We start from the raw sequence: 24,316 nt of genomic DNA, 5'->3' as shown, positions 1-24,316 counted from the left end.
ACTTCAAATCCAACGATGTTTCTCTTCCCCAGGTTATCCCCAAGCCAATGGCCAAGTTGAGGTTACCAACCGTTCTGTTTTGAAGATCATCAAAACTAAGTTGGAAGCTTCTAAGGGACTCTGGATTGAGGAATTACCAAACGTACTCTGGGCCTACCGCACCACCGCCCGAACCCCCACTGGGGAGACCCCTTTTCACTTAACATACGGTGCTGAGACGGTCATCCCAGTGGAAATCAGTCTGCCTACCCCGAGGGTTCTGCACCCGAACCCAGAACTAACCGAAGAACTGCGTTAGGCAGACTTAGACTTGATTGAAGAGCTCCGAGAGACCATTGCTATCAGGCGAGCCTCATATCAACAGAAAATGAGAACACACTACAACCGCAAAGTTCGATCGAGGGAGTTCGCTGTGGGGGACCTTGTTTTGCGCGAAGTAACTCTTGCCACCAAAAATCTGGCTGAGGGCAAGCTGGCAGCCAAGTGGGAGGGACCTTACGTTGTTAAGGCCAGACCTCATCCGGGCACTTACCGACTTTAGGACATGGAAGGTCGAGATCTCCCCCATCCATGAAACGCCGAGCACTTGAAGCGTTATTTTCAATAAAGCCCTATTTTTGTATTGATCAATTGTTGTATGTTCTTTTTGACAATCTACACACTTGGATGTTTTTGTCATTTTCTCACATGGTGTACATTTGTGATCAATGGGCTACGCTTTAAATGACAACGATCTTATATCTCAGTTATCTGCGTGGTATTTCAATAACACCCTACTTGCAGCCTCAACTAGACTGAATTACTTAAAGCCTCGGCCAGACTGAGCACGAAGAGCTCAGCCAGACTGAATTACTTAAAGTCTCAGCCCGACCAAACCCGACGAGCTCAGCCAGACTGAGTAGTGGTCGACCGGAATGAGCACAAAGAGCTCAACCAGATGAAGGGCTTTCCTAACAAGAGATATGGTTATAATTCAACAGCGGCCGATTTTAATGATTTAATGATACAACATGGTGGCCATACTTAGTCAAAATCCAACCTATTTTTGCAGTGTCTATATTTTTAATCTCACATTTTCCACATCGTTAAAATTCAAGTTTATAGTCGTCCAAGTTAGTTTTTCATCTTTCATTTTTTAACATTTTCATGTACGCCCATTCTTAATGATTTTTGCCATGGCTCTCTCATGAGTTAGGCTAATCTGCGCACAAGTCTTAATTTCATACCCACTTTTCGTTGAATTATTTCCAAATTTACAACTCAGAAGAAATAAGGGCAATAATGACACAAAAGACAACTTGTTTTATTCCAAAACTTACGGTTACATACAACTTTCTACAGAAATTACACATAAGTAAAAAAAAAAAAAAAAAAAAAACAAACAACAAAATTTTTACGTGCATCAATCTTCTTCACTAGAGACCAAGTCTTCCTCCTCAACCCTCTCATCCAGGGGGTCTGGGCGACGTCGTCTTCATCTATTTTCACACTGCTGAAGTCTAAGTCTGGGAACATCTCTTTCGCTTTACGTTTGAAGGTCTTCCAGCCGCTGTCCCAGAACTCAGCCATCTCGTGCTTATAAAAATCCAACCTCTGGAAGCTTTCGATCGCTTCTTATTCACTCCTGGTTCCAGCGGCCGCCATCGACGGCCCAACCCCCCCATCACCCTCTCTTTCCAATCTTCTGGCAACTGCGGCATCGATAGCTATCTGAAAGTCAGCAAACTCCTTGAATTGTTCCACTGCCGCCTTGCAGAGGTCGGGATACCCTGCCCTCTCAGCCGCCAGTCTAGTCTGCTCGTCCGCCAACGCTTTCTCCAACACAACGATTTTCTGATCTGCTTCTTCATTTTCCTTGATCGATTGAGCACGTAGATCTTTATTGCAGACCATAGCCTCATCCCACCTTTTGTTGGCGATGGTGCAAGCTTTCTGGGCCTCCTCAAGCTTTTTCTGCTCGCCACCCAACTGGAACTCGAGCGACACCACCTTGCGGCGTTCTGTCTCCGGCTCTAACTTGGTCGCGAGCAGCTCAGCATTAGCACGGTCTGTTGAATAGCCCTGCACCATCGCCAACACCTCAATCTTCTTGGCATTCTGGGCATACTCCACCCCCCTAACACACGCACTCCGCGCGGCTTTTCTCCAGCCCCCAGTCTCCCTCCTTAAACTTTCAAGCTGGGCCTTTACCTCCTCCAGCTTTGCCTCCAGTGGCTTAACTTCGCCTTTTGCGTGTGCCGCTTTGTTCAGTAAGACCCCTGCTAAGGCCGTCGCCTCCATCTGGGCTGAGCACAGCCCCCTTAGCAGTTCGGCCTCTGTGAAACTTGCCATCAAGCGCACGGCCGCGTCCTCCATTACTCCCAAGAGCCGATCTGCAGCAGTCCTAGCTTCACCTCTGGGAAACATGTTAAATTTATATTTTTGCTCAATCTAGTTTTGCCATTTTCTCATATTTTGTTTCCCTCTTCATTGCCTAACATTCTCTAACTACTCGCCACTCCTCCCTCCATCCTTCCTAACTATCACCGACTTTTCCCTTATTTTCTTTCGATTTTTGTGAAATTTTCTTCCATTCTTCCTAACCATCTCAAACCTTATTTTTGTCATTATCATTACAACCCTTGGCCTTTTTTCACTCCTTCCACCCATCTCCAAACTCTTAATCTACCTTAACGTATTTCTTTATTGCCACTATCATAAATACTCAAGTACTCCATGGTCTTCCTCCAAATCACTACACCCAACTTCAGTCCAACCTTTTATTCGTCACCATCACTATAAAACACTTTAGGCGTTTTTTAAAACCATCAATGACCTCAACCCCTTTTAGGAAACCCTAGATATTCGTGATCTCTTACTCTCTCATCACAATCTCTGTCATGGTGGTGGCTCATGGAAAAATGGATCTAAAGTAAAAGAAGAGCTAAACATGGAGTAATTTGATGGAATGTAGATATATGTTAGGAAATAAATAAGAGGAAGGTAGGAGAAAAGTTGGGAGTTGGGTAAGATTGGCACGAGTTGGAGAAAGTGGAGAAAAGAAGAGGAATATAAAAGATATATAGGAAAAAGATGTATAAGAAATAAATTCAAGAGGGTAAAAAATATAATTTTACGAGATTTGGTAATTAATTTAAAAATTTCATTTCAATTCTATCACATTCTTACAATTGTTTATTTATTTATTTTTTTTGCAATTTTCCATATAATTTTTATGATTGGTTCAAATATTTGATAACATTAAATGAGAAAGGTGGCTAATTTTTTATAAAAAATATAAATCTAAATCTAAAAACTATTCCAAATTTAAAATCAATGATTGAAATTTACATTAATTTTTACTCTAGGAATTGGTTATTTTAGCAATTTTTTAAGTTTTTTTTTTTTTTTTTATATAAAAAAAATGTATAAAAATAACGGATAATATGACAATTTATAGTAGATTTTTAAATTAAAATTATTAGTTGCCAAACAAGACTTAAATGTAAGGGTGATAAACAAACCAAATAACTCGAACTTAGCTGGTTAAAAGTTCATTCAAATTCGGTTCGTTAAATAAACAAGTCATGTTTAAACATCTTTTAGAGTTTGTTAAGGTTTTTAAACCAAATGTAAACAATTAATTATATAAAATATCAAATTGCTTGAGTTAAGCCCAATAAAAATTCATTTAAGATCAGCTTAAAAGTTTAACGAATCAAACTTAAATAAATTTTAAAATTCATTAAGGCTTAGTTTGGCATCTCTAAAAAAATTCAAAAAGTGAAAAAGTTACTTAAAAAGTTAAAAAATCATCACTATTTACAAATTAAAATATAAAAAAATTAGTTTATTACATAGTTTAATAGAAAGACGTGACTAGTACTGAGAATTGATGGAAAGGTTGTTAAAAAAAAAAAATAGGTATATATATTTATTAAATTAGAGGGTAATGTTGGGCCAGTGAGGGCCCACCACGGGTCCCATGATGATAATACGAACCATTCAATGTGTAAAACTCGTCGAGTACTATATGTCTATAAAAAATCACGTTAATCGTATATGGATAGCTACATGATTAAAACAGTTTTGTATAAACAATCGATGATGTTATAGTTAACGGTTGACAAAAAAACTAACACGATCAGATAGCTATCGATATTCGATCAACGTGATTTTTTACTAACATATAGTACTCGACGAGTTCTACATATTCAACGGTTTCGATTAGCAAAACGGGACCCGTGGTGGATCCACACGAGCCGAACAATACCGTCCTATTAAAACACGAAAAGGAAACAATTATTTTTCATCTATCTATCTATCTATCTATTCTATTATTAAAAGCAAACACCAATTTTGGTGTCATGAAGCCTCAACAATGTTCACGTGTAAATTAGATGATTTGACCAAAAAAAAAAAAAAAAAACTACATCCCATGTTTTCCACTTTCTCCATCAGTAATTTCTTTCAACTACTCAAAAAAAAAAAAAAAAAAAAACCACATCCCATGTTTTCCACTTTCTCCATCAATAACTTCTTTCAACTACTCCATCCCATACTCTTCATTACCCACTATTCTCTTCCCCAACCCCTCACAACAACAAGAACCCATCTCCCTTCTCTTCATTCCACGCCCTCTCCCTCCTCAAATTTACCCCCAATCCATTTCCTTCTCTCGCCGCCGCAAAGAAAGCCGTAGCCGTCCTCAAGGGCAACTCCAAAGTCGAAGGCGTTGTTACCCTCTCCAAGACGACGGTAGTCATTTATTTTTTTAGCCCCTTCACATCTCTAAATTGAAAATTCACAATTTTGTTTATTTTGGATTCAAGTTAATGTATACAACAATTTTATATATATAATGTTATGTACATCATTTGTGTTTTGATGCAATTGTTTGGGTTTGATTTATTTGTTTGTTGTTTTAATAGTGTTCAACTTCTTTGTTTTAATTTTTTTAAACTGTCAAGTGTATATTAATCTCTTTATCTGTAAGTGTTTTAAGATCATTGGTGTCATTTGTTTGTTAAAAAAAATAAAAATTAAGCATTTTAAAATTTTCTAGATGTGTTTAAAAAATTTAGTGTTTTTCAGTGTTCTTAAATTCTACATAACTATAAGTCTTTTGAGAGTTTTCAATTTGTATTTTTGTATTTTTTTGTGTATTACTGTTAATTATACTTTTCATAGAAAATAAAAAAGATCCATTATGTTACCAGGTTTCTTTGGAGAAAAAAAACATATAGTACAAGTTTATATTCAAATTTTTTTTATATATATAAAAAATTACGAAGTATAAAATGTGTGCAATTATTTAGACGTAGATTACACTTAAAAAGTTTGGAGTTTTTTTTTTTCACGGTTATCTTTTTAAAGCTTTTGTTTTTGTTTTTTTGTTTTGTTTTTTGGGTCTTTTTTTTTTTGTGTGTATAAATTCAATTTTTAAAATTTGATTTGTTTGTTCACTTAATTCTGTGTGTATGTTATTTAAAATAAAATCCAGTGCTCTTAAAAAAAATCATATAAAATGAGTGTCTTTAGTTTTTTTTTTTTTTGGTGTAATACTGTTAGTTATACTTTCTATAAAAAAAAAAGTAACAAAACAAAATGTTTCATTGTGTTATTAGGTTAAAAAAAATCAATTTTTATTTTTCTTGGTTTACATCAACATTTGTGTTTGTGCGTTTATAATTTATGCTTTCAAAAAATTGGTTTGTTTATTTGTGTAATTTTGTGTGTGTTTTTTAAAAACAATTCAATATTCATAAATTTTGTTATATTTAAAAAAGTAATAGTCTTAATTTTTTTTTTTTAAAGTTTTGGGGTTTTTTATTATTTATATTAATAGTTAATTATTTTTTTTTGTATATATCAAATCTTTGTGAGTGTTCCAAGAGTATGGGTTTGTGTTTTGGTATTTTGTGTGTACTGATTAATTACATTTTTTATTTTCTTCATTAAAAAGTAAAAGAAAAAAAACTATGTTATTAGATTTCTTGGAGAAAAAATTGACTTTCCTTCGTTTGTATTTTTTGCAGGTTACTTTTTGACTTCGTGTTGTTCAGAATAAACAATTTCTCGATTGATTTTCTATCGACACCTATTTACTTTGATTGTAAACATTCTATATGAGCGTTGGGTTTGTAATGCTTGAAACTTGAATAATTCAAATTAATTCTATTTGGGCTTAAACAAATGTGTAATTTCTTTTTCTAAGCTTAAAAAAATCAAATTTATAATTTTTTTTTTTTTTTTTATGTTTACTTAAAGAGTTTGTGATGGTCAGAACAAATAACTTCTATAGTTGTGTTTTAAATTTTGTGGGCGTGTTTAAAAAATTTAGTGTTCTTCAGTATTCTTAAATTTTCCATTTGTAAGTATTTTGAGAGTCTTGAATTTGTATTTTTGTATTTTTTGGTGTATTACTGTTAATTATACTTTTCATAGAAAATAAAAAGATCTATTATGTTATATCAAGTTCCTTTTGAAAAAAAAAAAAACACTTATATTGTAAGTTTATATTCATTTATATATATATATATATATATTTAAAAAACTATGAAGCATAAAATGTGTGTAATTGTTTAGACTTAGACTTAAAAAGTTTTGGATTTCTTTTCCATTTGATTTGGACTATGTTAATCTATGTCAAAATGTAATTTTTAAATTTTTTAGTTTCATTTATAAAAAACTTTAATAATATTTACATTTTGTGCCTTTATATATAATAAGCCAATTAGAAAACCAAAATTATTATTGTACTTTATTAGTCAAAGTACGCATGTGTACTGTTGTGGCTCATTTTAACAACGTAAAATTCTAATTTGATCAATGTACATTGTTTGTAAATTAATTTTTACATGTATCTTATATATTTTTTGCAAGATTTGTAAGATCTTTAGTCTTATCTTACCAAATTGAGATTTTATATGAATTTTTGTTGTAAGGTTTTCTTTAGTTAAGATTAGTAAATATTATATTTTTTTTAAAAATAAATCGAACAAATTTTAACATATATATTTTATTTATCAATATCTTAATATCAAATGTTACATTACACATAGTTATACATGTGATTTATATGTGCATTATTAGAAAATTTAATGTGAATTTCATGTTATAATTCCAAACGAGTTTGCACACGCATCGCGCGTGTGCCCAACCGCTAGTACTATTATAAAGTGAACACCTCTTATGGTGTCCTGAAGCTTTATGCCATGTGGCAGTATTTTTTATTTTTAAAAAAAAAGTTAAACAAAGAGATGGGTAAGGCTTGAACCCATGACCATGGGTTTAAGTACGAGAACTCATACCATTTAAGCGAAGTACATATTATAATATTAATTTCATTATTATTTTTTTTTATTTTTACTTATTTAAATTGCACACACATCGTGTGTGCCACCCACTAGTCTCTTGACAGCCGACTACACTGCCAGTATTGACGAGTCCGGATCTTCTGCCATGGTTTCCTGCCATTGTTCCTGCAGTGCCCCCAAAACGACGTCGTTTTGGGGGCAAAAAATAAAAAAATGAAGGAAAGAAGAAGAAGAAAGAAGAAATTGAGAGAACCACCTTTGCTTCCATCACAAACCCTTCTTCTTCCTTCGGCGGCACCAGCTCCCTTCTCTCTCGCGCGCGCGCGTGCGATCTCAATTTTGCCACCAACACCCAACCACCATCATCGGCCACATTTCATCACCGCCCAGCCACTGCCACAACAAGACTCTTCTCTCTTGATTCCTCTTCGCCGCTGCACACACATAAAAGTCTAGAATTTTAAAACAAATGGGTTCATTGAAATTAAATAGAAACAATAGCAGAACTATAGATTTTTTTAGGATATTCTATAGAACCCCTAAATTGTTTTACAAATTTCAAACAAGTTCAAATTCAAATTTTTAGGGCTTTACACTATAAACAATTAAAACCTAATCTAAATAAAAACAAAACAATGGAAGCTAATATTATGACCCAATTTTTGCAACGAACACTACAATTATATGTAGTGATCTTTTTCTATCATTTTTTAGTTGAGATGCTGGCAATGATGATATGCTCGTGACAGCAAGTTGAAGCCGTAGGCAATGAAGCTTTTCTGTGGCTCTGTGTTGTGTTTTCTTCGTCAATCTCTCTTTGAAAATCCTAGATTTGGGTTTGCACGCTCCTCCTCCCTCGCCTTGCCTCGTCGCCACAGTTTCGCCTCACCTCGCTGCTGACTCACCGCCGTTTCGCCTCATCGACTATACTCCTTCAGCTTCGTCTCTCTCTCATTTCCTCTGTTTTGGTTCTCTCATTTCCTCTGTTCTGATTCTGTCTATTGGGTTTAGGTTCTAATGGATGAGAGAGAGAGAGAGGTGGAAAGGAGAGAGAAAAAAAAAATTAACAAAACGATGTCGTTTTATATACCACGGAACCATTGCAGGCTACCACGGCGGAGGATCTGGACTCCAGTATTGACTACTCAATTGCTTCTCCTATATATTTATTTATACACCGTCCAATTAAACTTAAATAATTAATTGTGCGGTTCGTTTGACTCGATTATCATCAGTACTTAAAATGTATATAAATAAAAAATTCATGATATCTTTCTGGGAACTCTTCCTCCTGGACTTTTCCAAATATGTTTCCTTTACGAGATCAATTACATATGAAACATATGAAAGATCAAATACATATGAAACATATGAAATATACGGTGGAAAAAGCCGTGTTATTCTGTAGCAATGCTAGTCGCCAAATATGACTAACTTGAAACCTACAAGGATTAGGAAAAACCCATTAGCCGAGACAAGCGTTGCAGTCAATTCCGAAGAATTTTCGTTTTCTAAAGAGAGAGAGAGAGAGACAGATAGACATACAGACATAGGACTCCCAATTTTCACAGTTTGGTTCTGAAATCGGTCACTTTTCCGGCGAGTTTTTCAGTATTTTCAGGCGTTTAAAGGCCGCACACGGTGGTGCTTTGCGGCGGCAAGATTTCCCCCCTTCTTTCCGGTGGTTTTGCCCCAAATCGTGGTACGTTTTTTTTGTGATTGTGTTTCGAAATATTTTAATTACGCATAGGGTAATTTGAAGTTCTGGGTTGACTGATTGAAAATTTGAAACTTGTTAAACGACAAACTTAATTTCATTATAATTCCGTGTTTTTGCTAGTTGGATTTGGGACTTGTAAACCCATAGCATAGGGTAATTTGAAGATTTGGGTTGATTGAAAATTTGATACTTGTTAAACAAGAAACATAATTTCATTCCAAGTCTGTGTTTTTGCTAGTTTGATTTGGGACTTGTATTATATCCATCTGATTACACACACTGCCCATACACAAATTTTTCCAATTGATTAGAATAAAATGCAGGAGATTGAGTTGAAGAAATGGGTCTCCGACAAATTGATGTTGCTATTGGGATACTCTATGCCTGAAATTGTTTTGTATGTTCTTGGTTTGTCCGAACAAGCATTGTCCCCGGCTGAATTGGCCCAACAGCTAGAGGATGTTGGGTTATCAGCGTCAAGCGAAACATGCTCGTTCGCTGAAGAAATTTTCAAGAAGGTTCCACGTGATAAAGCTTCTTCCGGCTTGAATCTTTATCAGATACAGGAAAGGGAGGCAATGATTCTTGCAAGGAAGCAAAGGACACACACAATTCTCGAGGCCAACGTTGATGACGATGATAGTGTTGGTGATGCTGGCAACAGAAAGTGTTTCAGAAAGAGGAAAATTGAAGAACAAGAAGGTGATGAAAAAGGAAAACAAGTTAAGAGACAGATTGAAGAGAGATTGGGTGACCAAAGAGAGAACAATAATGTCAAGACACTGAGAAGAATTTCGAGGCAAGAGTACTTGAAGAAGAGAGAGCAAAAGAAGCTGGAGGAGATGGGATATGATATACAGGACGAGGAGTACCTGTTTGAGGGTGTAAAGCTGAGTGAAGCAGAGAATCAAGAGATGAGGTACAAGAAACAAGTTTATGAGCTTGCCAAGAAGAGGTCTAGAGAATCTGATAATGATATGGGCAAGTACAAAATGCCCGAAGCTTATGATGGAGAAGGGGGTGTAAATCAGAAGAGAAGATTTGCTATTGCAAAGCAAAATTACAGGGATGCAAGTGCCGGAGATGAGAAGAAGCCATTCGCAGAACAATCAGCTTGGGTAGAGCAGCAGATCAAAAGGGCTACTCTCAATTTAAAAAAACATAAAAACCCAACAAGTGATGAATATGAGTTTGTGTTCGAGGACGATGTTAATCACTTCATCAATGCTACGACTATGGATTGCGATGAATTCGAAGTTGAATCACCTATTGAGCCAAATTTGGTTGATGAGAGAGAAGCTCTGCCAATCTATACGTTTCGAGATCAATTGCTCAAAGCTGTTTGTGATCATCAGGTCCTTGTTATTACAGGAGAGACAGGCTCTGGAAAGACTACTCAGATACCTCAATATCTTCACGAGGCAGGCTACACAAAACGTGGGAAGATTGGATGTACTCAGCCACGTCGAGTTGCTGCTATGAGTGTTGCTGCCAGAGTTGCACAAGAAATGGGTGTCAAACTTGGGCACGAGGTGGGTTACTCTATTCGCTTTGAAAACTACACATCAGAGAAGACCGTTTTGAAATACATGACTGATGGAAGGTTGTTGAGGGAACTTCTTGGTGAACCAGACCTTGCAAGCTACAGTGTGTTGATGATAGATGAAGCTCATGAAAGAACTATATCAACTGATATTTTGTTTGGTTTAGTTAAGGATATTGTTAGGTTTCGTCCTGATCTCAAATTGCTCATATCAAGTGCCACTCTTGACACAAAAAAGTTCAGTGATTTTTTTGATTCTGCCCCAATTTTCGAAATACCCGGAAGGCAATATCCTGTTGAAATATCCTACACGAAAGCGCCAGAGGCTAACTACTTGGATGCGGCGATTGTCACTGTTCTTCAAATCCATGTGACTCAACCAGATGGTGATATATTGGTCTTCCTCACCGGGCAAGAGGAAATTGAGACAGCTGAGGAAATGCTTAATCAGAGAATGAAGGGTCTGGCATCAAAGATAGCACAACTTGTAATTTTTCAAATCTATGGAAACCTTCCAACTGAGCGCCAGGCAAAAATATTTGAACCTACCCCTAAAGGAGCACGAAAAGTTGTCCTTGCCACAAATATAGCAGAAACCTCTTTGACAATTGATGGGATAAAGTATGTCATTGATCCAGGATTTTGCAAGATGAAGACTTGTAACCCGCGGACTGAGATGGAGTCGTCATTAGTCACTCCCATATCAAAAGCGTCAGCAATGCAAAGGGCTGGTCGAGCTGGGCGAACAGGTCCTGGAAAGTGTTTCCGCTTGTACACAGCATATGACTATCACAATGATATGGAAGACAATACTGCACCGGAGATACAGCGTACCAACCTTGCAAATGTTGTGCTGACTCTTAAGACCCTCGGTATCAGTAACTTGATGAATTTTGAGCTTATGGATCCCCCACCAGTCGAAGCTTTACTGAAAGCTCTGGAATTACTTTATGCGCTGAGTGCTCTGAATAAATCAGGTGAGTTGACAAAAATTGGTAGAAAAATGGCAGAATTTCCTCTTGATCCGAAATTTTCTAGAATGATTGTTGCATCTGACAGGTACAAGTGCTCGGATGAGATCATAACGATTGCTGCCATGCTTTCTGTTGGGTATGATATTTTTTATTGTCCTAAGAACAAAAAACTCCTTGCAGACAGTGCAAAGATGAATTTTCATAGAGGGCATGTCGGAGATCATATTGCACTGTTAAATGTTTATACTTCTTGGAAGGAAACTAACTTTTCGACTCAATGGTGTTATGATAATTTTGTCCAGGTTAGGAGTATGAAACGGGCCAGAGATATAAGAGACCAGTTGGAGGGGCAATTGGAGAGGGTGGAAATTGAACTGACTTCCAACACAAGTGATATAGAAGCTATAAAGAAGGCTATAGCATCTGGTTTTTTCACCCATTCGTCAAGGCTGCTGGAAAATGGATCTTATCAAACCGTCAAACATCCTCAGACAGTTTATATTCACCCTACCTCAGGTTTATCACATGGGCCTCCAAAATGGGTTATTTACAATGAGTTGGTTCTGACGACCAAGGAGTATATGCGGCAAGTTACCGAGATAAAATCTGAATGGCTGCTTGAAATAGCTCCTCATTATTATCAGTTGAAGGATGTTGAAGACAGTGGATCAAAGTGATTGGGACACAAAGAGGGGCATTAATTGAGAGGAGAAGATTGTAAGTACAGTCATGTAAACAAAATTTAAAAATTATGGGTGATAATTTTCCCGAAACATTATGATCTTTATTCATTTTCTCATGTATGTACAATATATTGATTGTTGAAAAAGTAATCCCAATTTACTGATATGGATTTGTAGATTTGGTAGCTCGTGATGCAAGTTCTGAGATGTTGTAAGGTGTGACATTGGCTCTTTGAATTTCCAAAACGAAGAGAGATTATGCAAAGGTATATACATTGCTATAGCCAAAACAAGGAATATTAATATCTCTCCAGTCTAAACAAATCTTCTGCTGAAGGGTATTATTCCCTTCTGCAATATGTGATTTTTTTAATGGGAATCCAATTTTCTTCTTTTTACATTGTCTATTTAGCAATTTATTCTAGTTCAATTAGTGAAGTTGGTTGATCCAATTTTATAAATAGATTTTGCAGCTTTAGTGTTGCTGTTGCTCCACTAGGTTGCTACTGTCCATTGAATTCTAAGTCTATCTCCAGTTTGCAACAGATAAGCTCATTTTACTCTCTCTCTCTCTCTCTCTCTCTCTGTTTAGTTTATTTCTGATGTAAAAATTTTGTCAATATCTTATACTATTATCTAATGACTAGTCTGACATTGTAGCAATTGTGTTGTTTTGGTGAGTGATATCAACCCACAACTTAAAGTTGCAAAAATCAACAAATCCAAGCAGTTGTCTTCTTCATATGCTTAAATATAGAGACAGATTTTGGTAAAACATACATGAAATTGATGTTTCCAGAAATGGAAGTTTATAGGGGTCAGTTAATACATGCTGTGTTAGTGGGGATGGAAACAATCAGATGTATTCTTTGACCATGGCTGTTCCTTGAGACCTATAAATGAAATTGGGATGGGGTTCACTTTCTTATATGATAGACAGAAGGTAAAGTTTAAAATGTCAAAAGTGCATAGTTTTATATATCGTACTGTTAATTACTTGGAATTCGTTACTGTGTACTTACTATGCAATCTGATTTCATATAGGACTGGTTGAGACGTTCGATCTTTTGATGCTAGGTGTCGAACATACGTTTTGTGTTAGGCATTTATATTATATGCCAATTTCAATATCAGATTCTAGGTTATGGAATTAAAAGACTTAATTTAGCATGTATTTAAGCAAAACATAGATAAAATTAAGGAAATTAACGCTGATGCACATTATTGGCTCATGCATATCCCACCTGAATGATTGACCAAGTCTAAGTTCTCATGTAGATCCAAATGTGATTTATGCTTGTCATTATGCACATAGGTAAGGCCTTGGACATGCCTTTGTTGATTATTTTTGAAATGATAAAGAGACAAATTGGAATGGATGGCAGGGTATATGGTCCTAGTTGTGGTTATGGCAATTGGAATGGATTGGGCATGTGCACACCTACTTGTTGGATAGCTTGATGTTGATGTACATTGTTGGGCCTAACCTTTTGGAACAATTGGTGACTTAACAAGGTGTCAAAGCCCAGTTTTTTTTTTTTTTTTTTTAAACTGAAAGTGTCAGAGCTCAGGTTGAGAAGAGGTATTGCATTCAACTTTCCTGTTGGCATTTGGTTTTCAGTCCGTGTTTAGTTTCTTCTTCTTTGTTTTGTTGCTTGTTTATTTGTAGAAAAGAGATTCAATGGGTGAATGGTGTATCCATTGATGTTCCCATCTGTGATCAAGTCCAAAATTTCTAGTTTAACAATTATTGTGCCATTATTTTCTTATTTTTCATAGTGCTTACTTAAATGTAAATATTAATTGTTTGGCATGTAATAAACACTATAAAGAATTCATTGAGATAGTATTAAGTTTTGTTATTTGGATGTATGTGGTTAAGAATTGTTCTTCCAAATCACTTTGATTTTGATACTTACATTTGCTTTTACTTTCATTCCTCATAATTAATTTTTTTTATTCTCACAAGGTTGATTAAAAAATATTGTTTATTTGTTGTTTTGGATTATATGAATTGATTTAATTTACTTTAGTGAGTTTATATCTTGATGGTTGAAATTCTTCAAAATAGTTTGCTTGAGGCATGAGGTCCACATCTTGAGTGGATTCTTTTTTTTGGGTACAACAGAAGGGGAAAATAGATATGTAGATAGGTTACTCCACATACCTACCACGGAGTATTGTCCCTTAGCACACACAGTGTATCTACAGGGAATCCCACTGCACCTACGTCGGGCCCGGAGTTAAAGCTAAGGCCCCCGCTTGCTATGGGCACTAAAAAGTATGTTTAATCCCAATAAGGTGTTATGGAGATTTGAACCCAGACTTTGAGCGAGAAATTCGAACATCTTACCACTGAATCAATCCCTGTGGTATCTTGAGTGGATTCGGTGGACATATGAAATGTTGATAAATTAGGAATATACTTCATTTTAGTTGGGTAAGATTGTGTTTGGAAGTGCCTTCAGGCACGAATCATTTTCATATATATTTTAAAGTTAAATTTTATTTTTTATGCAGTATCATACTATAGACATAAAGCACCGATGTAAATGAACAGTAAATTTTTCGTCCTCTATAAAAGGTCTATTCTGCCCTTATGTTTGCTTTATTGTTTCATACTATAGACAGTGGGTCCTTTTGACTTAGTTTGAGGGTGTTTGTGTAAAATCAAGTTTTGTTAGGCACTTCTCTCTCCCCTCTGCCCATTCGTTTCTTACTTGTCTTCCTCTTTCATCTTTTTAATGTCCTTCTACTCTCCCCCACCCATTGGTCTGCCGACTCACCCTAACAGGGTTCATAGATCCACAAGTTTTTTGCAGTTTCGATATGCAAAATTTTGCTTCAAAGATACCCGCTAATGCTGTAGATTTGTGTAGTCTTGGTGTTATGTGTATGGATTCATTTGTTTTCTCTATTCTTTCACTTTTCTTATTTTCTGATTTTCTCTCATCTAATAAATTATTTTTCTTTTTTATTTAATAGAGGTTTTACTGTATACTTTGTTCTGTATTATGATCCTAATTTGCTTATTCTTTTTTGTTTTGTATTGTTTGGGTTTTTATACATGTTGACATCAATCTGTAGAAGTGAAAATAGAGTGCAAACTGCTGCTTGTTGGTTATTTCTGCTTCATTCAACTTTTTGATTTTTTAATCTGATTTCCCATTACAAATTATTTTATTTTTTTATTTGGCTTTTAATTGCTTGTATGCTTTGTTCTGATCTTTATTTTATTTTAATTTTTTTTGTTTGGGTTTTTATACGTCTGCGTCGACATCGATTTGAAGAGATGATTTTTGCTTTTTGTGTCTTCCATTTATAATTATTGTTGGGTTTTCTTCTTCTTCTCTGTTTTTTTATTGCGTTTTTTTCACGGTGTTTCCTCTTTCTTTTTTTATTTTTATTTTTTCCTTTTCTTTGATTTTTTTCTCTTTTTTTATTTTATTGTGTTTCCTCCTTTGTTAATTTCAACTTTGGATTTGTTTTCTTCTTTTCTCTGCTCTCTGTTTCGAAATAATGTATAATTTCCAAATTTTTTTGTAACCTATTTTTTGTTTCGGTATTTGTCTTCCTTTCTTTTTCTTCTTTTGTTCAGCATTGTCACATCCACATGTAGCTATTTCTTGAGAAGTTTTGCAAAATAGAATGCCTGGTGCAGGGTTGTTGCTGTCACCTGTTACTTATTTTTGCCTCTTTTTCGGCTAAGCAATTATTTATTTATTTATTTATTTTTTGGGATAAATAAAGCTAACCAATTTGCTAATTCTATCTTTGTATATTGATCATCTTTTTATTTTGTATTTAGATTATATTATTGTTGCATATCTGTTTCTATTTTGACTTTTAATCCGGTAAATTCTTGTAGTTGTTTATTATATCTTGTTGTAAGGAGTAGGTGAAGTGGAGGTGGTAGTGGTGTAGTGGGTTAGGTTTAGTGGAGTAGGTGAGGTGGTAGTGGTGTAGTGGGTTAGGTTTAGTGGAGTAGGTTTAAGTGGGTGAAGTAGGTGATAGGTTTTAACAGCCCCCGCAAACTCAAGGGGGATAGGAACTAGCCAACTTGAGTTTGGAGAGAGTAACAAAACAAGAAAATAGACGAATACATAAAAGAAAAGAGGATAGGAGACACTGTATGGTCGTGTCAGACCGATGGTGAAGACACTGTATGGTGGTGTCATAACGTTGTAGAGGACACTGGATGGTTGTGTCAGACCGATGTAGAAGACAGTTTATGGGGTCATGTCGGACCGTTGTAGCAGACAATGTTGTGATAGTTGTTGTGACAGTTTACGGAGTCTTGCTGGACCCTTGTAGAAACTAACCGAAATCAATGTCGGGACAGTTTACAGAGTCTTGTCGGACCCATGAAGGAGCTAACCGGAATCAATGTCGGGACAGTTTACAGAGTCTTGTCGGACCCTTGAAGGAGCTAACCGGAATCAATGTCGGGACAGTTTACAGAGTCTTGTCGGACCCTTAAAAAATACACTGTATGATGGTGTATATAGGCTGCCCAAATATATATATATATGGATATATATATAGTGAGCCCTCAAAAGTCGCGCCCGCAAAAGGCGCGCCCACTTCATCAAAAGGCGTGCCTGACAGAAAGCGTCGAGCCATCAAAAGGTGAGCCGGAGACGCGGCGAGGCACGTGAGCGACAGAGTGGCGTGTCGGCCTCGGCTATTTAACCAAGGTTGAGGCGGAGGCTGTGCAAACCAGTCTGAAACCGCCGAAAATCCTTTGAAAAAACTCTTCCGTTTCTGAGAAAGAGATTCTGGAACACTCTGTTGCCATTCTGTAACCAACCTTTCTCTGAAACACTCAGCAACCCATAACATGGCCTCGTCTTCCCGTTCAGCTACCCAGAATATGGCCTCTTCGTCCCGTGGTCTGCTCACTCTTTTTCCCGACCTCAATGAGTCAACAAGAGAGATAACTGGTGCGGTGGCACTGGAACCTCAACCAAGCGCCCCGGAGTTTGCTCCGTTGAACTTTCCTATGCGGTCTGTGGAGCAAAGAATGGCAGTGCAGTCGGATGTGGAGGCCAATCAGTATACATTGAAGTCATGTGTGGAAACCATGATTGCGGTTACAAATTTGTCGAACCGGCTGCAGAGTAGGACAAATGAGGTGCAGCAGTTAAATGCCCAACTGGCTCTGCTCCAACGCATGTATAAGGATGCGCGAGCAGAGATAAGTGTGCTAAAGGCGGAAAATAAGGAGCTGAAGCGGAAGGCCACCGTGATGTTCTGATTTGGAGGTCCACCATATGCTGCAGTGGAGGAGCAGGGAGTAGTGATCGTGCCCAGTGGAGTGGGAAACATGGAGGCAACACCGTCAAGGACCGCCCAGGACGGAGGCAAGAAGAAAAGACCGGCGGAATAGGCGAAGAAGTGAGGTCGGTGGGTGGCCGTTGGCAGAAAAGAAAACAAATCTTTGGGTGTTTGTGTTTTGGTTTTTTTTTTTTTTTTTTTTTTTTTTTTGTGTGTAAAATTGTGATCGGGGTTGATCCCTGAGATGAATAAAATATGGTTTGGTGTGCAAAGCTATATTTTTTTTTTTTTTTGTGTTTTGTTTTTTGTTTTTGTTTTTTTTTTTTTTTATTGTGAAAAATGGAACACAAAAAAAAAAGATAAGATAAATAAATAAAAATTCTATTTTGTGGTGAGGGAGTCGGTGAGGGAGGTGCAAAAGGTGATTAAAAGAAATAAATAAAGAAAGAGTGTGATGATGGATATGGGTATAGATGTAATAAAGGAATGAAAAGAAAGAAATAAATAAAGAAAGATTAGAAGAAAAGAAAATGGGTTTGTGAATCTGTGCAATATGTTATAATAAACATATATATATATATAGATATATATTAAAATAAAAGAAAGTTGAGTGGGTTGATTTAAAAAAAGGATTGTGGGTTTGAAAGTGAAAAATAAAGAAAAGAAAAGAAAGGGGATCATGTGGTGAAAGAAAAAGGAGCTGTGGGTTTGAAAAAGTAAAGTGAGAGAGAGGAATTTCGTTGCAAGTTTTCTGACTCTTCTCAAAAACAACACAGCAGTGTTGACATCCTTGGGCACCACATCAAAGATGAGAGAGAGAGATGAGATGAATCTGTTTGGAACAGCCACAGCCATGTACTTCCCATGGCGATGGAACAGCCACAGCAGCGTTAAACTCCACAAATGCCTTCTCTGGATCTTGATTCCTCAGAAAATTCTTTCCAGATTTCAAATGGGAAATCAATTCATGCTTCCTTGGATCAACAATTACTTCATTTTCTTGTATTCTACCACTAACAGGAGCATAACTCAGAGTGGGGGCATAAGACTCGATCTTTGCTTGCCTTCTTAGTGCTGCATTGATCTGGCGCAACTGCTCATTCAGCCGTTCCAATTCTCCTCTCCTGTGTCTTGCAAGCAGTCCTCCAACTGTGGCCCCTACAAGGGCTACAAATAGCAGTAAGGGCATGTCGAAAGCAGATCTATCAGCCTCACATGTTTCTGCCAGAGCTTCAAAAGGCATACGCAACATCAAGGCATTAGTGACAATAAGTGCCACGGCTGGGGATCTTACAGGAACCATCACCTGAGCAACTAAGTCTTCCAGAGTGGTGACATAATCTACTTGTGTATGGACAGTATCACAAGTTCCTTCTGATACAGAGGTGTTGACATCATTTACTCCTGTAAGCATAGACCGACTGCCTAGCAGTGGCAAAGACATGGAGTTTGAGAGGAATTTGGCCGGAGGAAGATGAGCGGCGGTGAAATACGGCGGCGGAGTGAGGGCGTGTAGAAAACTTTAGCGGAATTTGGTTGAGGTCCGGCGGACGGCTAAGGTGAGGTTGCCGCCCGCCGGTGAAGCGAAAATATTAGGTTCTAAACCTGCTCTGATACCATGTAAAAAATTAATGTATTATTGATTGATCATGTTATATATATTACAATGATTCATGATTCCTATATATAGAAGAGGGTGAGTGTGTAGTAGGTAAGGAGTAGGTGAAGTGGAGGTGGTAGTGGTGTAGTGGGTTAGGTTTAGTGGAGCAGGTGAGGTGGTAGTGGTGTAGTGGGTTAGGTTTAGTGGAGTAGGTTTAAGTGGGTGAAGTAGGTGATAGGTTTTAACACTTGTTCATAATAGATAATTTTAAATGAAGAACTTACGTTTTTTGGTTCTATTTTACTGCATATTTTGTTACAAAAATTAATTTTTATTTTTGTTGATTAGATCGTAGTGCACAAAATAGAAAAGGGTCTTTGGTTTGGTTGAGCTGATTACATGTTTCTTCTTTGTTGGTTTTAAGTTAACAAATATTTTGATTGAGAGAAACATTTTAGCTGGTACTAATAATGCTTCGTGCCCATTTTGTCAAAGTGAGATTGAATGAGCTTCACATGTTCTATTGCGTTGGATTGCATGCATGCTTCGAATGTTTGGAGTCAATGCTTAATGTGGTGGGGTAGTCAATGGGTATGCCTTCCTTCCTTGGGCATTTTTTTTTATGCTGATTTTCCAATCCTTATTGAGACTAGGAAAAAGAATTTGGAAAACTATAATTTATGCAGTGTTGTGGTCAATTGTTCCTATTAATTAAAATTCAAACTACTTTTAGGATTAAAGAATTTGCCAAATTTTTTTTTGTTATTCTGTGAATGATTTTGTTATGGGTTGATGGTATTCAGAGGTTTGTTGAATTACTCCATCTTGTCAAGGCCTTTGATTTTGCTTTTTAAAATCATAATTAGACTTATTAGTTAGATTTGTAGAATCCCCAATGTGATGTTGATTCTCTTATGCAAGAGGTTGCCCTTGCATAAATTGTGAAAAATTCATGGTGTTGATTTCTCCACCGAATTGCGGTGTTGCTTTTGTCAAGAATTGATAGTTGCCCTTGCTTTGTAGGATTTTATGAGGTGTTTCTTTTGTTTAGAACTGTGGTGTTAATTTCTCCACCAAATTATGGCGTTGTCAAGAATTTGAGGTTCTATCCTTTTAGTTATATTTCTTTTTGCCATTTTTGATCTCTATCAGGATTGATTGATTTTGTCTTTATGAATTCTTCCATCTTTAAAAAGAATTTGTAACTACGTGCGGCCATGCTTCCAATCTTGGAATACCTTAATGGCTATTGGAATCAAGTTCCCTCCAAGTTTTCCATAAATTGTACTATTTTTAATATTGCAGAGCTGGTGTAATATGAAGCTCTGATTGCTACTTTGGTGACGAGGCTTCTACTGCTGAAATCTACCAACACTGCCTACAACTATTTAACTAGCATTCACATGTAGGTAGTGGTATGTACATGTCATATTGCTGGAACAAGAATCTTTGAAAGATTATGTCTCATATTTGTACCCATGCAAAAATAAATAAATAAATAATTAAGAATCTATTATGTAAAGTACTGATTACAATTTTTCTATTTTTATTTTCAGGTTTTCATGGATTTGGCAATGCCAAAGAAATGAATTTTATGGCATACCCAAGTACTCAGATAAAAACCCTCTTCCTCAGTTTTGCTTATGTTGATCGGAAATTCTCAGTTAGATTTGTATTTCCACGTAGAACACGATTTACAATATTTGAAACAAAAGTAGGATTTTAATGTTAGGAACGGAAGAAACATAGCTTAAAATTATATGATGGGAAGTGTGAAAAATCAGTTTAGAATAGGATGAGAAACATATTGATGAACAATTTTTTTGTTTGTTTGTTTGTCTGTGTGGAATTGCATAGAAAAGGAATCCCAATCTGAATTTTACCAGATTTCATGTCTTAGAAACTCAAAAGAAAAGAAAAAACACATTTCCCAATGCTTTGCCAAATTATTTGTATTATTGTGCTTATGAAGATTATCATATCATACACATTAAATGGGCAACCCAGTGCATGAGGACCACATAGGCAAAAAAACAACACTCACTACAGATGTTAGCTTTGCTTTTGTGCGTTCCATTTATGCCTAAAACATCTATTTCTTTGGCATTGAAACTGCTCATCCAGGCTAGCAAGGGTAGCTTTGATGATCAGTTACAATTGGACTCCTCTTCCCGGTCGACACTTTGGGTTGCACCGTGTACACTTGGCCTTGGAGGTTTCGAGCATTATCCCAGATTATCAATTGCTCAACCAGGCAACTCTTTTGCTCAACCTCATCATACATGTTCATAAGTTGAAGGGTAACTTATGCAAATGATCCCAGTAGTTTATCTGCTTTTTCATTTTAGTTCCTATTGTTTCAATTTGATCAATTGTGTCCCTTAATTTTATGGATTGTGTCATATTAGTCTAATGAATAACAGCGGTTAAGTTTGATGGATGAAAAATCAAATGATGTTTCAATTTGGTTATTGTAATTTATAGGATGTGTCAATTTGGTCTTTGTAGTTTATAGGAAAGTCAACAATAAGGACTAAATTGACACATCTTGTAAATTACAGGGATCAAATTGAAATGTCGTTTGATTTTCCGTCCATCAAACTTAACTGCCGTTATTTATTGAACTAATATGACACAATCCGTAAAATTAAGGAGTAAAATTGATCAAATTGAAATAACAGGAATCAAAATAAAACAAAAGTAAACTACAAGGACTACCGCTGCCCTAAGTTAAAAGTTAGTGTATGAATTTGTTAAACCTTGTCAAAAGAATGTAAAAGACTTTGAAACCATAGCACTATACCAATTGAGGCATGGACTGCTGCTATTGCTATGGGAAATATAAAATCTTCACTCCTATAGTTCAATACCCACATAATTCAACATAATTTTCCAATTTGATTGAGAAGAGTAACATGTAACTAACTATTTCTATTTCAGGCATGGAATGGGCGACATGATGGGCCTTTATTTATTTTTTTCAAAACTGATTTGTAGCTCGAAAAAGAGCCCCCCGAATCCCCAGAATTTGAAAAAGGAAGAAGAAGAAGAAGGAGAAGAACTGGAGGGGCCAACATCAACCGGGCTGGGCTGCGACGGTCTCGACCCTCGATCAGCGACGGCCTCGACCCTCTCTTTTCTTTCTCTCCCTCTCCCTCTTTGCGTTTTAGACTGGAGGGAAGAAAAAAAAGAAAAAGAAAAAGGAAATTCCCCAAAACGACATCGTTTTGGGCAGTCGGGGGATTCGGGGAAGAAAAATTCGGGAAAAAAATCATTTTTCTTTTTTTTTTTTTGTCAACAAAGTGACATGGACTTTCATCCGCTGATCTTTTTGCTATCTTCAATTTTTTGATAAGTAGATGCAAAAGATCAATCATCTAGAATTTATTATTTTTGTTCTACATGATGTGCCTGTTTGGCAGAACTTAAAAGCAACTTATTTCAGCTTTCAACTTAATATAAACTATTTTAATGTGTTTGGTTTAGTTTATAGCTTATAGCTTTTTGGAAGTTAGAAATCAGCTTATTCTTTGAGTGGGGCAGGAGATGCTTAATTTAAAAGTCAGAAATCAGCTTATGTTCATAGTTATAAGGTATAAACTGTTTAGGCATAAGCTATAAGCACTTTTTCACAACTCTACCAAACAGGGCTGATGTTGGGGAAAATGAAACATGCATGTATACATTCTATATTTTGAAAATATGCTTTATTGTTTTATCTTTTCGAACTCTAATGAACAATCTCTACAAATTGAACTTAATTATGAACTTTTGTACATGTAGTGATGTTTTAGAAAGTTGGTAAAAAAATTAATTTTTTGACTTTTTTAGTTTATTGTCTTTTTGTGAATAAAAATTGTAAAAGGTTATGTGACTTAAAATGGATAAAAAATTAAAAGTTAGACTTTTTTTTTGCTTCCCAAAAGACTCGCAATGTAGCACATGCTATGGTATTCACATATTTACAATTGTCATTTTGGTTATGCATATATTGACATTTTTCTATCTACATTTATAAATATAAAGACAGGTTCAAAAGAAACTTATTAGTCAATGAATTTTTAAACTTGGGCCTTTTGCTTCTCCTAAATTCATTGATTTTAAATTCTGATTTTATTCATTCGTTGGTAACCACGTTTACCAAACAAAATAATCAATTGCAGTCAAAAAGATTTTCATTCCTTGTAACCGGCATCATATTGCGTGCAGCGCACGCAGCCACCTCATTAACATAAGTAAAAAGATATATATACATCTAAAGAATGAAAAATATTAATATATTACGTACTTGTATTGTTATTCTGTCTGTAAACAAATTTTATTTGCATAGTTGAGTATTGATTTAAATCTCCTTCTCATTAATTTTTTAGCTTTCAAAGATTGAATAGCGTTTGAAGGTGAAAGTGGCATGTTTGTTATTACCATCATTTTTGGGAGGATAAGGTTGATGTCACATTCAATTAACTCACATAAAACAAAGGAATTGACTTCTCCATATTCCATCCCATGTATGTGGATTTCATAAGTGGTTTGAATTTTTATTTTATTTTATTTTTTTTTGATGATTTTGAGATTTTTTTTTTAAATATAAAAATTTGATGCGTGTGAAGTGATTTTTTTTTTTTTTAAGTGATAAACAAACAAGTTTTTTAATTTATTTAGCCAAAAATAATTTTCTTAGAATATCCCAAACAATCCATCAGAATTACAGTTGGACTTATTACAAGTTTTTTTTTTTCAATAATTTAAATTATTTATTTTATTGGCTCTTGTTAGGTCCCTATGTTGTCAAATCCGGAGACAAAACATTGTGTTGATTCAAATATAATTTTTTGTGTTTTTGTTCTGTCCGCTCGAGCGGAGCCTTGTGAGCTCGAGCGTAGATTAGCAAGTCTCAGTATTTTGTCAGGGCAAGCAAAAAATACTGGTGGGTGTGATTTTACGCTCGAGCGGATTCTCCTACGCTCGAGCGCATCTCAGTTTGTTCGCACGCAGTTTTTGGTCAGTCCGCTCGAGCGGGCTGTGTTGAGCTCGAGCGGAGATCGCGGATCCAGATTCCTATTTAAAGCTGTTAAGGATGTTTTTTTGAGGGAGTTTTTCCTAGATCTGATCTACAAGCACTAGGGTTGTGTTTAAAGTTTTCTTTGGAGATTTTTCATAGTTTTCCTTGATGTTCTTGAGAGAGTTCTGAACTTATGCATTGAGATTCATACATCAAGGA

General features: G+C 35.9%; 1 protein-coding gene, 1 long non-coding RNA gene and 2 pseudogenes across 14 annotated transcripts; 3 read left to right on the top strand and 1 right to left on the bottom strand.

Annotated features, from left to right (window-relative positions):
* Positions 1-4,605: 4,605 nt before the first annotated feature.
* Positions 4,606-6,218, top strand: LOC145795520 (uncharacterized). The gene is made up of 2 exons (XR_014336586.1): positions 4,606-4,737; positions 6,018-6,218. It is a non-coding gene; the product is annotated as an uncharacterized LOC145795520 (long non-coding RNA).
* A 2,303-nt stretch (positions 6,219-8,521) lies between these two features.
* On the top strand, positions 8,522-22,561 carry LOC114293944 (pre-mRNA-splicing factor ATP-dependent RNA helicase DEAH1). 12 transcript variants are annotated; one of them, XM_082880151.1, is made up of 9 exons: positions 8,522-9,000; positions 9,342-11,538; positions 11,621-11,671; positions 11,838-12,252; positions 12,396-12,484; positions 20,401-20,500; positions 20,652-20,702; positions 21,220-21,349; positions 22,036-22,561. In XM_082880151.1, the coding sequence occupies exons 2-3, from the start codon at positions 9,378-9,380 to the stop codon at positions 11,644-11,646; spliced, it is 2,187 nt and encodes a 728-aa protein (XP_082736277.1). In that variant the 5' UTR covers positions 8,522-9,000; positions 9,342-9,377; the 3' UTR covers positions 11,647-11,671; positions 11,838-12,252; positions 12,396-12,484; positions 20,401-20,500; positions 20,652-20,702; positions 21,220-21,349; positions 22,036-22,561. The 12 variants fall into 12 exon arrangements, with proteins under 12 accessions (XP_082736277.1, XP_082736282.1, XP_082736281.1 ...); XM_082880156.1 differs by lacking the exon at positions 11,621-11,671; XM_082880155.1 differs by lacking the exons at positions 11,621-11,671; positions 21,220-21,349 and adding an exon at positions 12,683-13,800 and having other exon boundaries at positions 20,401-20,510.
* LOC145796390 (pre-mRNA-splicing factor ATP-dependent RNA helicase DEAH1 pseudogene) lies at positions 11,847-12,212 on the top strand (annotated as a pseudogene).
* LOC145795519 (protein FLUORESCENT IN BLUE LIGHT, chloroplastic pseudogene) lies at positions 17,687-19,189 on the bottom strand (annotated as a pseudogene). Its single transcript, XR_014336585.1, has one exon. The product of XR_014336585.1 is annotated as a protein FLUORESCENT IN BLUE LIGHT, chloroplastic pseudogene (transcript).
* Positions 22,562-24,316: the final 1,755 nt, after the last annotated feature.

The sequence above is a fragment of the Camellia sinensis genome, chromosome 7 (genome assembly GCF_055761805.1).
Source record: "Camellia sinensis isolate YWXY chromosome 7, ASM5576180v1, whole genome shotgun sequence".
NCBI classification, from domain to species: domain Eukaryota; kingdom Viridiplantae; phylum Streptophyta; class Magnoliopsida; order Ericales; family Theaceae; genus Camellia; species Camellia sinensis.
Note: the sequence above shows the minus strand (reverse complement) of the source record. Positions and strands in the feature narration are given on the sequence as shown.

Bases quoted from the DNA above. Each gene is read 5' to 3' on its own strand.
- LOC114293944 (XM_082880152.1), top strand. From the start codon at position 9,378: ATGTTGCTATTGGGATACTCTATGCCTGAAATTGTTTTGTATGTTCTT. The intron at 11,539-11,620 runs GTGAGTTGACAA...TGCATCTGACAG, and splicing joins GAGTGCTCTGAATAAATCAG to GTACAAGTGCTCGGATGAGA.